We start from the raw sequence: 17,439 nt of genomic DNA, 5'->3' as shown, positions 1-17,439 counted from the left end.
TAAAAATTCAAGTGGAAATAAAATAATAATACATAAAAGACGCAAAAACAGACACAATATTCTTACATCAAGTTGTGTACGGTATAAGCCCAAGACCGGGGTCTACTTGTCTTTGCTTGCCGAACATTGCGATAATGAGACGGCAACCATGTTAGTACGGTAAACCGTGAGGACCACAGCTTATACACATCTACCTCCAACAGCCTATACAATGAAGTCGCTGGTAGAAAGGGACGAGGTTGTCAAGCGTTAAGCCTGCAAGGCCACTAAGACTAGGTTGGATTTGCCTTGAAGAAATCCGGCTAGAGTTAAGACTCGGGCTTCGAGAACGGACTAGGCTTAGTAGCCTCAAGGCCACCTTAAGCCTAAGGCTTACTAAGACTCCTGTCGAGAAACTCGCCCTAATTGTCTTGTACGTATCTTGGCTAGCATTATAAGTTCTTGTGACAAAATTTTCAACTTGAGCTAACACTACTCTCCTTCTTTTTGGATGACTTTTTGTGTTTCCCCATCTGCTGCTCCAGCTCTGGCATGTAGGTGTCCCTGATAATTTTGAAGGCATGCTTATTAGCATATGGTATACTAGTAATGGGGTCTAGATACTTGGCCTGCTGCCGGGTGATAGGGCATACATGTCTGGCAGGTCTTGATCTTGTCTTTAGCATCTTCTTTGGGAAGGCTTCGTGGTAGAGCTTATCGTCGCTGAATGTGATGAAGTTACGGGTGCAACGCTGGACAGGTGACTTGGGTGGAGGTGGTGATCTGTGACAGTGAAAAAAACAAAGAAGTATGATTATGATTATATTTTCTCATAAGTTGACTAACTCTCTTTGGTCATACTAATAAGAATATTCAAATTCATTTTGTTCTTTAAGGTGGGTCAGAGGGGAACATGACATAGCGGTGTTTGCGCTCAAATATTGTGACAAATACAGCCGACACACAAGAGGGATGGTATGGGTTCTATAAGGAGATCCAAATGCTTGATATATGGGGTATCATAATTTTCCACATGACTTTTCTTGGAAAAGAAAATGCCCGAAATTTTCATTAAATTGATATATTATTGGTCTTATACACAATATAACTTATACTCCTGCCATCCCACTCCCCTTAAACAGGAAGCCCTGCTTGCCCAGTTCTCAACAGAAGAACTGACAATACACCTGTTACTTTGATCAGACAGAACAGAATTAACATGGATAAATTTTAACCTTGACTAATTCCCCAAGGAACTTGAACCAAAAGTAGGGCTTTCGCTTCAAGGTAGTTTGTACAGCTAATCGGGCTTGCAGTAAAATAGCCACAATTGCAAATCAGAATTGTATATTAATTTAAAACTTAAAACAAACTAAAGATAAGTCTTCATACCATCTATTTTTAGAGTTTCATAATAACTCTAACATTTCTTATGTATTTCTTTATTTTTCAAGCCTCCTCAGAAATCCTGATTGCATAAGGTGCTGTGAAATAACTATGTGTACCCCTGGGATGAATCGCTTGACCCCTTGCCTGCCCCCCCCCCCCCTTACACATGCTAAACTAAATTTATATCTTTCAATTGTCATATGATGTGATGGGAGTGTAGCGATCAGGAAAACTTGCCACACATGAACATTTGACAGGGATTGTCTTTTGGTATTTGTAGGAGAGCATTAAGGTTGGTCTGAACCTGGAATTATGGAAACTTTCGGACCTCATAACTGCCAAATTTTTTTTTTATTAATTTTTAAAAACTAGACAAAAATATCTAGGGACCGTTTTTTTATTTTTTTGAATTTTGACCAACTTCACCAAAAATATTTGAAATTTGGGCAAAAATCGGGCTTTTTATGATTTTTTTGAAAATTCAGCATTTTTTGACCATTTTTGGTGCAAATTTCTTGAAGTTGGTCGAAATTTAAAAAATGAAAAAACGGTCCCTAGATATTTTTGTCTAGTTTTTAAAAATTAATAAAAAAAAATTTGGCCCAAGAATTTTTTTGTTACGTTTAACGAAAAAGAAGTGGGCCAAAAAAGCCGTTTTTTTTTAAATTTTGGGCCAAAAATGAGCATTTTGGCCCAAATTTGACCTCACAGATGAACTTATCAAGTCTTTGCCATTCTAAATATGTATACTTTTATATACTTTAGACCAACAATTTAGCAGTTATGAGGCCCGAAAGTTTCCATAATTCCAGGGTTCAGACCAACCTTAAATAGTGCTTCTGGAGCCTTGAAGGAGAGCTGTTTAGAGCATTTACATTAGAATGTAAGGAGAGCTAAAATCACTCTCCTATATCAGATATTTAAGGAGAGCAGTAGAGAACAATAATTGCTCTCACTCTCCTCAAAAGGTATTCCCCGATTTAAACACATGAACATGGGGGGGGGGGGGGGGCTGGGCTATGCATACTTACTGCACCACCCATAAATAAAGAGCATGTTATCTCTTAATTTCTTACCCTGTGTCCATCACCTGGTCCACATTGATAATCATATTGGGCATTACTGCTGGCTGTTGTACTGCTGGCTGCTGTACTACTGGCTGTATTACTGGCATAGACATTGAATGATACCGAACAAATGAGTTCAGGGAAACCTTCTTGCGTACTTTGGTCTTTTTTAGTCTCTCTGCTTCAAGTTTGTGATACATTTCTGAAAATTAGAGAAGTTGGACAAAATTGAGAAAGGATTTGTGTTTAATACTGTGGCTACAACACAACACAACATGGATATAAAGACAGATGAAAATACATTGAAGTGGGAAGAACTTTGTTTTTAAGAAGCAAGCCTGGGGAAAAAACTTCAAGTACCGTATTTGTTCCAATAAGCGCCCATACGCCAATAAGCGCCCACCCAGGGTATTTTCAATTTGCTAAAGGGTACCATTAATGTTGAAGTGACTGATAGACATTGATACAGTGAAATAGCTTGAGGATTTGATGTCCTGTATAAACTTGCAATACATTTACTGCATCAGAAAAGCTACTAGAACGTCTCGGGACCCCATTATAACGTAGGTAAATTTGTCTCTAATAAATGGCCGGTTACAGCCCTTACGAAAAAAAATTAAGTAAACCAGGTAAAAAATAAGCACACACCCAAAATGACTTTGTAAAGTGCCCTGGGCACTTATTGGAATGAATACGGTACCTTATTTGACCTAAGGTGGTCATTTTTAGGGATCGCACTGTCTTATGAAATTCAAACCGGCAATTCCATGCAAAATAATACTGAAATTCAACCAATGAAAAAGCATTTGCATAGTGCCGATATCTATTTAAAAAAACATATTCACATGTTCTTCGGCAATGGAGCCAATTTATTTTGTCTCTGCATCCCATAGAGTCATATCTCGAAAGGCTGCCTTGTGTGACTTTTATTATCATTGTTGTATTGCAGAATGATGCCCTTGGAATTGCCCATTTCATGTTGTTATTTTATATTTTGCCATGCTTCTTTCTTTGTGAATGGACATGAGATTTCAATATTGTGATAATAACTCAAAATTAATATATAAAATTGATTTTACAGTGTATCTTATCACAATTAATAACAATCACACAAGGCAGCCCTTTGAGATGCAGACAACGATTTGACCTCATACCTAATGAAGCCAGGTTCTTTTTCTCTGTAACCTTAGCCTCTTCCAATAATTCTTCTTGTGTTAGTCTTCTTACAAGTGGTGTGGTACGCTTAGCTATGGTAGCTTTGAGCTGTTTGGCTTTAATCTCTCTCTCCTGCATCCGCATCTGGAATTCTGTATGCTTCATCATGGTAGTAGAACGTCTTGATTTACGAACTGTGGACAAAATTAAAACTTGTGAATCAACAACAAAATACAGTCAGCCAAATTTGATACATTCAATCTGTACAAATGTAATTCCTATGAAAGCCTTGATTCAATGTTTCTGCCTTGAATAGCTTATTTCTTTCCTGCTTCATTTTTCTTTTCTTTTTCTTTTCTTAGCTCACTTTCACCACATAAGCAAAACCCCAATTTGGTTGATATATTAATGCTGTAATTATATCAGGGACTTGTCTGGATTAACAAGAGTATTCCTTATTTTCACTGTGTTCCTAATCTGTGTAGGGCTTGGCAGACAGTAGTACTAGCCAAGTTGTTGGCTGCTCATCCAATCTAAGCACCCTACATACAAGCAGTGACAAGAGACAGAGTACTCTCACACCACATGCACTGGGGTCTCCCCGTCAGTCCGAAACACCGTCAGTCCAAACCACCGCTAGTCCAAATTTTTAGGATTAGGGTCAGGTTTAGGTTAAGTGTTAGGGTTAGGGTGAGCGTTAGCTTAAAGCGGTGGTTCAGACTGACAGGGTTTCGGACTGACAGGGTGTACCCCATGCACTGGTCACACAGGTTTCGATTTAACTTGTGTCGTGGAGCAAAATGCTCCCCATTTTGGACAACCTGCTACACAAATTTCAGCTTGTATACCAATTTTTACAATGTAAACATATGCTAATATTATAAGAACATCACCTAAATAAGGTTTTCGCTAAAAAAATGCTGCGCACATTTTTCAAAGTAAATGGAACTCTGTGATCACATCACTTAGACCAGCTGGGGAGTTATACATGATGCACACTATGTATGTTGTATGCATGTATTTATACTAGCAAATTGTCTATAGCCATAAAAATGGATTTGATATTATAAAAAATCTTCAATTGATAGAGAAATGTGCTTACTACACTATAGAAATGCAGAGGACTTGGAGAAAGTTAATTCTAATGGGGTATTCCAGTTGAAATCCCTACACCCCCTATGGAAGACATGACCTTAATCTCCCACACAGGGAGTGTGAATTTCAAATGGGCCTACCTGATTGAGTTAACTCCATTTGAAGTCTACACCCCCTGTGTGGGAGATTAATGTCATGTCTTCCATGCGGGGGTGTATGGATTTCAACTAGAATAGACCAATGACAATTTTCCTTACCATTGTAATCAGCAAAATCAAGATCTGCCTCATGCTGCTTTGGTAGCTGTTTTCTACTTGATGATCTAGGAGTCTCCTTAATAGGCTTGCTTTTCTTCTTTTCTTTACTAACTGAACTGGAACTTGTGCTTGGAGCTGCTGCTGGTTTTTTAAGTGGTTCCTACAGAAAAAGGTGGAACATAAACAAAAAATCTTGGTAGAAAATTAAAAGTAGTTATAGCTCAACATAGATGAGATCATAAGGATACACACCATACACATATCAACCTGGTGAAATATTTTATATAAAGCAGGTAGATGAAGAAAAAACAAATTTGCTTGTCCTCACCTCACCCTTTGCAACATGATACATCACCTCAATTCATCAAATGACAATCCCATTAGGGGCTGTGCAATAATCAGCGGTGTAAGTGAGGTAACGATCCACTCCCTGAAAAACATGCGAGCCAAAGGCGAGCACCTCGCCAAATTTCCGGAAGTGCAAGGGGGTTGTCCGGGGAATAGGCTGCAGGGTATCACCCCCTCAAAAAAAATTATGACGAATTATCATCATCCAATCCCGGAAATGTAAAAAAAAAAAAAAAAAACACCTCTGAATAATTATGAGCCCTTGGGGGGAGGGTAAAATTGGGTGGAGGAAACGAAATTTTTGGCGCGCCAAAGGGGGAGGGGGAAGTGCATGTGCAAAGGGGGAAAGCAATTTTTGGCGGGCCGGGAGAAAGCGATTTTTGGCGAGCCGTTTGGAAATTTTACCCCCCCGGGCTCATAATTATTGCATAGTCCCTTAATACTTTGTACAGGTTCACTAAAAGTTGTCTCGTTAAACATGGGTCGATAGTTAAAAAATAAACACAGTTTGAAAGATCTCGATGTCCTCTGTTCATTGAAGTACATAGCTTCACTATCGACCCAAGCTGCACTATATAGCAAATCAGTACAGAAATTTGAAATGGGAGAAATGCATTATGGGAAGTGTACGATATCTTCTATGCAGCACAACCACTTGAATACAGAATACATGGCTATTACTTCACCTACCGTGTATGCTTTGGTGACAACTCGTCTTTTCCTCTTTGGTTCATTCTCATCATCATCGCTAATTGGTTCATCATCTTCAGGTGCACTGATGTCGCTATCTGATGAAGGTGAATCACGGTCACTCTCGTCGTCACTGGTAAATTCATCATCGCCAGATTCCTGTAATGATTGTCAATTTCCATGGTAACTTGTATTTTGAACAACAATTTTTAAAAAAAAAGATTTTATTTAATTACCTGCCATTACCTTTGAATAAACCTGAGCGCAAGAAGACCGAAAGTCCACTTGGCCCCTCAACATGTATACACTAAAGTTGCGTATAGTTTCGTATAGTTTGGTAATGTTTTATACATGTTCAGGGGCCAAAACAAATCTTTCACACCCTTTATGATGTTTTCACCCTAGAACATGTATTAAACATTATAAAACCCTAAGAAGCTATACGTAACTTTAGTGTATACATGTTGAGGGGCCAAATGGACTTTCGGTCTTCTTGCACTCAGGTCTAAGTCTGGCACTTCATAGATATTTTGAAATATCCATCTAAAAATCTTATAGATGGATATTTTAAAGATATCGATGCTAAAATATCATGCTATGTTACAGTATTTTGCAAACAAATCAAACATAATTCAACAGTATACAAATATTAACTGTCTATGAGTGTGATGGTTGAAATATAATCACGAGGTGAAAGATGGATTGTTCCATTCCACGAGCCGGAACGGCAAGTGGAATTGAACAATACATCTTTCACCAAGTGATTATATTTCGACCATTACACGAATTCAAGACAGTTAATATTTGTTTTATATCACTCATGCATAAATTCTATTACTAAAATACTATTTAAGGTAGGAAATGCATTTTTTCATCAACATAACACCATGTTTTGCTGTGATATACTTCACATTTTGGGGTCCACTCCATTACTAAATTGGCGAGTCCAAGAGTCAGCGCCGGCTTTATGGCAGGCGCACTCTGACAGAGCACATGATGGTAAAGACTATCACACGGAGAGGGTGATAGTAAAAATGATAAGCGGTAATCAACCAATGAACTGTCTAGAATTTATGTATGAGTGATATAAAACTGTATGACAACTACACCAAAAGCTTGAGTTTGCCAAAACAATTCCCACTAATCATGCTAATTGGCTTGAGTCTGCTCAACCACAAATATCACAGATGTTGGGGGAGAGGGTGTCAAGGCCGCTTTTGTACAATCTGTGTCCAAAGAGTTTTGATCACTGTTTTTCAATAGAACACCACTGAGCACCAAAATCTCAAGTGTTTCTGATAGTAAGTGTTGGCTTATATAGTCTATTTATCTACCCAGGTGGTGGCCGCATTGCATTATCTAAATTCAGTAAATTTTCATCGTCAACCGTGTAATTGAATGGGATTATATTGAAATTTTAAAACGCTTGAAATATCACAAACAAATAGGCCCATGTTGATAAATAATATAAATACAAGCTAAAACCGTTGGGGTTCGATAGTGAACCCCACAAAACTAAGGACTCATATTGAAATTCCCTTACACAGGAAGGTGTGCGCCATCCTGCAGCTTTCCTGTGCTAGCCTTCTTTTGTTAAAATCCTGTGTGATTATAACACTGCAATTAGCCACTTAAATTAGGAGCGTGCTTTCCTGGGTTGTGCGATGAGCCGATTAGTTCAATTAGTTCAACAATCAATAAAATTGCCAGTCTTTGATAAACTTTTATTATAATCCTTGTCACCAGACCACTTCAAAAGGCAGGGTGTATCACTGATGCATATAAGCCAACCAGCACAGATGTGCTTCCTTGGTGTGTTCATGATGTTATTTGTTTATTCTTTTGTATGTATTTCATTTGTATTTTTGATGTATTTTGTTTGACCCCTGGGCCAGACTGGAAATCAGTGTGGACCACTGAGTTTGCTCCCCAGGCAAAATAAGATCTAATAATAAAATTAAAATAAAATAATCCATCCGTTTTATGACCAAGCTTTCCTGAGGCGGGTGCTTAGCGAGGGGAATCCTGCCTTCTTTCTGTGTGAAAGCGTGGTAGGGTATTTCAATATGACCCCTAACCGACTATATTGGAAAATGCCATACGGCCGGGCGGTTTCACAAGTTGCAGGCTCGATCATGTCATCCGTCGCCTGTATCTACCTTCAGTCAATGGCACTAGCTTTGAAGTTCAGCGTGTGCTGCGTTGGCTAGCTTGGTTTCTTGCGTGTACATATGCAGCACGTTGATCGCGTACGTAAAAGTATGTACATGCACCAAGTACCGCTAAGCTAACGCAGAACACGCTGAACTTCAAAGCTAATGCCGGTGATAGATAAAAACATTTAGAATTGTTTCACGATGCACAAGTGCATAAATATTTACCAACTAGAGCTACAGGTATGCATGGTAACCCAAAGTTCTAATCAATAATACATTCCTTTATTTTTTTTTTAAAGAAGTTAGCAAACTATATAAAAAAAAGTGTAAGAACTTAAAAGTGTCATCATAATGACATATAAATTTACCTCAGCAAAACCACCATAGGTCGTTTTATAAAAGTCATCTTCTTGTTCCTCTTCCAGCATACGACTCATGCGATTGCCAGCATTGAAACGCTTTTCTCTTGTACTTGCCAACGACATGATTACTTATTCCAACCTAGGTAAAAAACAAAACAAAAAAGTAAAAGACAGTCAACTAGAGACTAGACTCGACTTAACGCGGCTGTGTACTCTAGACATTGTTTCTTTCGCGAAATTGAGCTTTTTTGAAATGTATTTACTTTGTTATGTTTTTTATAAATACAAGGAAAGAAAATCCAGATTTGTTAACTCCAACTGCTCTATTTTATGGATTTTATTTCACTATTTCACTTTCGTTCCGCAATTTAAAAGGAAAGAAAATCTTTGTTGTACCATCGGGTATATCGCGCAACAACGCATCGCGTTTTGTAGACGAGCAATTTGTTAACGCACAGATACGCTACGCATACGCAATGCTTATCTGCATGCGCGGCGCATCTTATGGAAGCACCACGGAAAGTTCTTTCCCTTGATTTAAACATCAAGATATGAATAGATTTCGCCCAAACTTCTCAAGGGGCTGTGGATTTACCCGATGTTTACATAATGTAAGGTAGAAAAACAAGAACTGCCGCATTCTCCTGTGAGCTTCGATCAAAGTGCAAAATGTGACCAATTTAAACTTCAACGGCCTTTATTTCAATGTTCATTTTCTCGGTAAAATGACGATTTAGGTACACGATAACTCAATAAATACAGCATCTATAGGTAAGCAATTATGCTCATCATAAAAAGCATAATCGACTTAAGAAACGGTTTTCTCATTTTTTTATATTTTGGTCTATTTCCAATTTTAGGCATCATTTTGTGCAAATAGGCGTTTGTGAATTTTAAAAAGTTCATTTTGATGCCGTATATGGTCAATATCTCACAAAATAAGGCCAATATCAAAAAACTAAAAAAAAAACGTTTTTGGAATGGTGTCTCAAGATTAAGAAAAAAATAAAACAAAAATTTTAGGAAAGAGTGTTTTTTTGTTATGATGTACCGAACAAAAATTGCCAAAACTCACTTTTTGTGATTTTCTTCATAATTGTTGTTTTACACCAAATCTGTATTTATATTAAGATTCATTGATGTATTGCCTTTATAAAAATGTATACTTTTATATGTCTTATGTGAATAATTACAAAGTTATGGCACTTTTACTACATGCATGTCTGAGAGTACACAGCTGCCTTAATGCGTCAATCCTATTTCCCAAGCGACAAGTGTACAAAAGATCAATGACATCCTATAAACGCAGTGGCGTAGCCAGGATTTTGGAACCGACGGAAGTTGTGATTTGTTGACCCAAAAATTTTTGCATGGTTTGAAAAAGTGAAGAGCAAAAAAAAAAAAAAAAAAAATTATAGGTGGTACCAACATAAAAACACACAACTTAAATGTAAAATTTAATTTCATTCACAAATCTTCATCATGTTTTTTACAATTCTCCCTTTTTCTGTCACCCTGGGTAAAAAATAGTATATTGTTAAACCAAATTTTTTTTTCTTCACTCAACGCCTTCCGTCTACCTACGGCCTTACGTGAACCAACAGCCATGACGAGCAGGGGAGAACCGGCCCCCTGGCCCCCCACTGGCTATGCCACTGTATAAACGTAAAGTCTAGAACAGCTGTAATGAAACTGGAAATTGATGCTTTTAAAGAGCATTAGGTGCGTGAAAGTCGATTCCGAGTTTATCGTCCCCCGCCCGCGTCACTTTTTGGAAACCAAAAATACCCGTGTCAAATTTTCAAAAATGACAAAATAATTCATTATTTTCAAAGTATCAGTGTTTTCCCCAGTTTTAGCAATTGGAAACATTATATATTTTTGTTTGTAAAACATATATTCATAACTTGGAAGCAAAACCAGGCTCTTTTCTAACTTTTCTAGTCCTTACCCATATATAAAAAACATGTTTATAAATCACATGTATGAGTTTGGCTTTAAATCAACACACATTTTAGGTCAATAATGAAATCTGATGAAATAATGAAAAAGTCACCTCACCAACCTGGAAAAAAAAGTGACGATAAACTCGGATTCCTCGGAATTGACTTTCATGGGCCTTAAAATGGGCATTTAAGCACTAACAAAACTGTGTACTGAATTTCACGAACACAAATTATCTGATCGTATCCAAATAAGGTAAATCGCTATCCAAATAAGGCAGATCGAAAACAGTGCTGCTCATTAAATGATGTCATCAATATTTGGGAAAACCTAGCGCTGGGCAAATCAATCCATCTCCCGACTGGCAAACGTTGACTTGTCATTGGCAATGGAACTTCAGAATTAAACACAGTTGATCACGACAGGCGATTGCATCAAAAATGCTGCTAAAATTACATTTCAGCAAATCTTTACACTGTCCAAAATAGACAAATCTTGCTCAAAAGATACAGTTCAAGACACATCGAAATAACTTGATCCAAATTTCAAAATTAACAGTATAACGTCCTCCGGTGCAAAAATTGCACCGCTGTCCACCGAACCATAGCAAGGCACTCTAGCATCAAATGGAGGAGGAACAATTTGTTAAGCTGAATTTATACTTGATCGCCGAGCGATTGCAATTAAACGCTTTTGGAAAGCAATGGGCAATCGCCGAATTTTGCGATGCATCGTTCATCGCTTTTGCATTTATACTTATCACGGCGATAGCGATTGCAGACGACAATTAAAATATTCTAAATGCCTCAAAATACATTTTTAAAACATCAGTTGCTGTCAATAATTACGGTAAATTTTAGCAAAATAATTAGCAAAATAATAGATCCAGTTGGTTGTATATGATTGGTTGACGCATTCACGTGTCAAGCGATATCGCTGGGAAGTTGAGGTTTCTTCAACTTGCAAAAGCGACGTCGTTTTTGCCTCTCCGCGATTTGAATCGATTGATCGGCTTGACGCTCGAGCTCTAAATGTAAACACTGAGCATACGTGAAAATCGCTTTTCTGCAAAAGCGATCGAGTATAAATTCAGCTTTAAGCTTCCACGAACAGGCCATGTATGCATGTTCTGATCAGTGACTGATAGCAATGCATGGACAAGCTGGCATTGGCTCATGATTCGTGACATGGCATCAGTTCAGTTCAGTTCAGTTCAGTTAAGGATTTCCCGCCTTTTATTTCAGGCGCACCACCAAAAAGGTGTAGAAAGCTGATGATAAAACATCAGTAGTTTACATCAAAAACATGTACACAGATGATCACGAAGCACAATCAACAAATTCACAGGTTGTGCCAGTACATAACAAATTACGTTCACCAATTGAAGCACGATGATGACAAACCACAAATCAATATAACTGACGAAATCACAAAACTCCACCAATCAATACTATGCAAATTATGACAAACAACAAAGTGATAAAGTTGCAGTTCAGCGAGTTTACATGAAAGAAGACAATAAAATTATGGATTCTTTCTGCAAGCAAAACGATGGGCTGCTTTCCAATGCTCTGCTTGGCAATCTCGGCTGCAATAAGCTGCTATGTTACACCTTGTGCACCTTTTAAGTCCTCCAGAAACTTGGGTTTCTGGCTTTAGACACTTAGCGTTATAGCACCATCTTGCGTGAGATAGCTTCATTAATTTCATCACTATCATATTCCTCCTCGGCTTCTCTTTCAACAGCTTGATACAAATCAAGCAACTCAATTTGGTTGTTCTGGATTGAAGCTAAGAGAGATTCAGTCGCGTTAGGTTCAGCTAAATATTCCTGCTCAGCTTCTTTTTCCAGTTCAACTTCCAATGCCTCCTTTTGTCTTTCATTACAGTCAGAAGAACAAGACCGGGGAGTAAAAGGATAATCCAATTCCGATTCCTTGTCGGGTTCCTTGTCTATAACTTCAGTCCTCCTCAGATTCAGTTCTACATGAGATGAAAATATCTCGGGTTCAATGTCTTTACAGCTATCATTACTAGGTGGGGGTTTTGTCTCAGTAAAATCTGACGACGATGTGGAGAAATTTTTAAGTTTCTTTCCTTCTTTCCATTTGTTGTATCTTTCCTTATCTCTCTTTCTAGCTGATGGTGACTTTCTTTTCTTCCTTTTTTCGTGCTTTTTACCGACAGTAACAGTACCTTTTTCTTTAATCGTAGTCGTAGCGATAGTTCCTGGGGAAGTAGTTGGTTTAGTCTCCTCGCTCCTACGCCCGGTAAACCCAAGTTGATTGCTTGGTCGCTTTCTACCGCTGGTTCCTTTGTTTAGATGATGCGCGGAAATTTGAACTGCGGTTTGTTCCATACTATATCCAGACGAATATTTCCTCTGGTTTCCTTTAAAGTCCAAACTGGTTCCAAGTGATGTGTATCCAGAGCATTTAGAACTTGGTTTAGTTGTCGGCTCAGTCCTAAGAAATTCTGGGATGATTTTTCCATAATTTCTTGGTATTTTCCTGGAGCTCCAACAACGTACGTCTTATCACATCGCCATCATCATGATATTTTTGCATATTTATATATTTCATGCAGCCATTCATCATGCAATTGACGGAAACAGGACGGTTCGCACCCTTTCAATTTCGGACCCGTGCACTTTCGCCCCCTTTCAATTTCGCACCCGTGCACTTTCGCCCCCTTTTTAAACCGCGGGTAATGTGCTGCTGTTGATTGATGATCGATCGCTTCAACTCCCCGGCGTACAGTGGGGTGTTGTATGTGTATAGTATTGGTTGACTTTTGAGTGTTGATTGTCTGTGTTTGCAGTACCGGTACTGGGTCCAGCGTGTACAAAAGCAAATAGTATGTTGATGGACTCTCCGGTTCGATTGAATTTAATAGGCCTATATTATTACGATATATTAAATGTGCTTCACTAAAGATTGGTATTCATTATGTTTTTGATTTGTTATTTTGTTTTACTTAGGCCTATTTTATTTTATTTTATTTCATTTCTATTTTATTTTATTTTAAGCCTATTAATTATTTTTATTATATTATTATTATTATTATTATTATTATTATTATTATTATTATTATTATTATTATTATATTAATTATTATTATATTATTGTTATTAGAATTATGTTACCTTATTAGTACTTTATAATAGGCTATATAATTTAGTATTCAATTATTTATGGCCTATAAATTATAAAATTTATAGGGCCTAATATTGATATGGCCAAAAATATGATGCCTTATAATTTATAATTTTATCCCATCTTTATGTTGCCGAATTGATCTTCTTTGACATGACACTAATGGAAAAAAATATTTAGCAAATTTCTTAAAGACAAATTCGCACAAGCAAAACAAATGCCTGCAGCAGCTTTTCGATAATGCTGTGCCGACTTTCACCACCTTTCTTCACATGAGTATTAGCTGCCACTAGTGCGCGAAAGCGCGGGGCGTGACATGGGTTCAATCAATGCAATGGTAGCCTCACGGTGACTAGGCAGTAGCACGCATATATTAGTCCCAGAACACACCCGCATGCGGATCGATTGCTTGACAAGTCGCCGGACCCGCGCGGACAGCGTGATTGTTTAAAGTGTGACTCCTTCAACCCATTATGTAATGAATGACTTACGCGAAAGCGCCGGGTATGGTGTGGGTCCAATCAATGGTAGGGTACCGTAAACAGACATGCAAAAGTGCCATATGCCTCTTGACGTACGATCGTAAAATATTATTAATCAGGAAAGTTTCCTGTTTGTTTTAATGAGAAATGTAAATAATGAACCAAATGTTTTAACTTTTATGTCTTTTAATGAATGATGTATTTTGTCTGTGTTCTTAATTAAAGGGCACTTAAGTGATCCACAGCCTCATCCCCCACTTTTCTCAAAAAAAGTTGAGATTTTTATATCACTGGAATACTCTGGCTACATAATGTTTATGTACAAAATATTTCTTGCAGATTAATTAGTTTAGCAAAGATATCATGAAATTTGAATTTCGTTCTGGTGCACCAGAACGAAATTACAACGTATTGTCTATGGAGCAGTGTAATACACATAATCATGCATAACTCCCAAACGCATAAAATCGGAATCAACTGAAATTTTGGGAATATGCTTTTTTCGTGGATATGTACTGAAAAATGTCATAAAAAGAGGATGCTAGGATCACGAAATACTCCTTTAATTTAATATATATTTCTACAAGTGTTACGTAAATTGTATAAAACAAAGAAATGTAAATACTTTTAATGAATTTTGATATATTTGATGTATAATTTTTTGATGTTTATGCATTTTGATGTTTATGCATTATACATAATAGGCTTATGTATAATTCTACAAATTGTTATGTATATTGTTTTTATGACACAGAGCCCCTGTAATAGCAGATTTATCTGAAAGGTAGCCCTGTATAAATATGGTTTTAATAAATAACATAAAGTAAATAAACAAATTTGTGGAAAAAATGCTATCAATTCTGCATTGTAAATGATTGACATTTATGTGTTCATGATTCATTTTGTTTACTGGCCTGTCAATCACGGACTCATTATGGCGATGCTTTATTAACACCACGGCACATCTTATATCTTAATCTGCTAAATATGCCGACAATTTTAAGGCGGGATGTTTGAACTCGAAGATGTCAATAATGTAATATAGCATCTATTTTTTAGATAATAAAGATCGTGTAAAGGAGATGAATTTCTTTCTTTATTTTTCTTTTCTTTTTCCTTTTTTTTCGTTTTTATAGTGCCTTTTTTCTTCTTTTTTTAATCAAGAAAGCTGCTTTGTCTTTTGAACCCTGTTTTGTTTTTGGATGTTGCTGCACATAATAAACAGTTTTAAACAATCAATTTATTTCTATCAATTAGATTTGTTCAGTTCATCTTAATTTCTTTGGATTTCGTTTTTTCTTTCCCTTTCTTTCTTTATTTCCTTTCTTTCTTTTTTTTTGCGTTTGCATGATCAGGCTATAGGGGTCCGGCGCTTTATAAATGACATCTATCTTAAAGGAGTATTTAGTGATCCTAGAATAATCTTTTTATGACATTTTTAGTAGACATGGTAGATATCCTTGAAAAATCTTATTCCCAAAATTTCAGTTGATTCCGATTTTGCATTATCACGAGTTATGCATGACTATGTGTATTACATTGCTCCATAGGCCACTGTTGTAATTTCGTTCTGGTGCACCAGAGCGTAATTCAAATTGACGATATTTTTGCTAGGCAATTAAATCTCCAGTGGTCTAAAATCTCAATTTTTTGAGAAAAGTGAGGGATAATAATAATAATAATAATAATAATAATAATAATAATAATAATAATAATAATAATAATAATAATAATAATAATAACTTTATTTATACACGGTAAAACATGTTCAATACAATATTGATCTTCCACATGTCCGTGTGGATATTAAAACATTACTAAAATATAAAATATAAAAGTTTGTTAAAAGATAATTATAATGCAAAAATGTACATAGACTAATACAATATTTCACTAAGAGACAAAAAATTTATAATAAATGAATATGATAAAATAATCTGCATTCATCCTCATATCATTGTTAGTCTTCTTCTACTTCTTATTATTATTATCATATTATTATCATTATATTATATTATTAAATAAACTTTGTTTATATTATTACCATTGTTATTATTATAATAATTATTATTATTATCATATTATTATTATTATCATCATATTATATTATTAAGGCGACGCGATCTTTTGTTGGTCGAAGCAACCAACAAATCGATTTTCATTGTCTAAATCAATATATTATTGAAAAATAACACTTTGGCGTTTTGCAAAAGTTCATTCTACAAATCATATACTTTGAAAGCTTCCTTGATTTATTGTGTTTAAAGAGTTATGTACATTTTACAAAAGTGTTGTTGTTTCAGTCCTCTTTACAACAGAACTCAAGAACCACAGGTCCTACAAAGTATATCTGTGATAGTTGTATTCTTCTACACACTCGCTATGAAATGATCAATGAAATTTTTGCCAAAGCTCATTACCATTACGCAAAGATGCTGTGAACTACCAAATCGCAACAGTTTAAAATAGTTGCTAACCTTAAATTAACTTTGTTTATATGTTTTATGTTACTCCCCCATTGGATGTTGTGTCATACTTTCATTGTTTTTAATTTTATCCATTGCTTGTTGACACTTGTATCCTTTTGGATCCATCCTTTGGTCGTCAGTTGGAACAAATTTTCACTGTTTTTATACATATTATAATTAATAATTAAATATAAATTTATTATTATTATTACTATTTATTATTATTACTATTTTTATCATTGAATTCTAATTATTTCATTATTTTGGGTAAGCCTGCTGCTAAAATATCTGGCCTGTAATATAAAAAAAAAAAAAAAAAATCGTTCCTCTATTTTGTTATAAAATATCCTTTCTTTCCTTCCTTCCCGGGTTTATCATGACTTAATAAGTGCATGCCCGACGGCCCCAGCTGCACTATAAACATATATACTACGCCGTACCGCCGGGAGTTCAAGCAATCGATCGTGCATCAATCAACAGCAGCACAATACCCGCGGTATAAAAAGGGGGCGAAAGTGCACGGGTGCGAAATAGAAAGGGGGCGAAAGTGCACGGGTCCGAAATTGAAAGGGTGCGAACCGTCCAGCATTCCAATTGACAATGTCAATGGACTGGTAATGCCGCAAATGAATTCATTTAATCTTTTAAATATGAATCTATATGTAATTTATGAGTTCCTTGTGTTACAGAATATGAAAAATTAATTACATATAACGTTAATTACCGTTTTTGCTGTGTTTGAAGATAGAATTTCGGTCGAATTTTGCACCTCACTTTTCAATTTTTCAATCACTATGAATAGCTCGTGATACAAATTTCTGAAAGCGCGTATGCCATTAGTGTTTCTATAAAAATAGATTTCCAAAATTGATTAAAAATATCCAGTCTTCAC

The 17,439-nt window shown here is 36.2% G+C and overlaps 1 protein-coding gene across 1 annotated transcript; it reads right to left on the bottom strand.

Moving 5' to 3' along the window:
- Nucleotides 1-408: 408 nt before the first annotated feature.
- LOC140142842 (vacuolar protein sorting-associated protein 72 homolog) lies at nucleotides 409-17,398 on the bottom strand. Its single transcript, XM_072164860.1, has 7 exons — nucleotides 17,272-17,398; nucleotides 8,505-8,637; nucleotides 5,981-6,139; nucleotides 4,943-5,102; nucleotides 3,590-3,784; nucleotides 2,445-2,637; nucleotides 409-762 (listed from the first exon to the last, which is right to left on the bottom strand). Exons 2-7 carry the CDS (start codon nucleotides 8,619-8,621, stop codon nucleotides 456-458), a joined length of 1,131 nt encoding a protein of 376 aa, XP_072020961.1. The 5' UTR covers nucleotides 8,622-8,637; nucleotides 17,272-17,398; the 3' UTR covers nucleotides 409-455.
- Nucleotides 17,399-17,439: the final 41 nt, after the last annotated feature.

Source organism: Amphiura filiformis, chromosome 20 (genome assembly GCF_039555335.1).
Source record: "Amphiura filiformis chromosome 20, Afil_fr2py, whole genome shotgun sequence".
NCBI lineage: Eukaryota > Metazoa > Echinodermata > Ophiuroidea > Amphilepidida > Amphiuridae > Amphiura > Amphiura filiformis.
The sequence above is the reverse complement of the archived record's forward strand: the minus strand, read 5'-3'. Positions and strand labels throughout refer to the sequence as shown.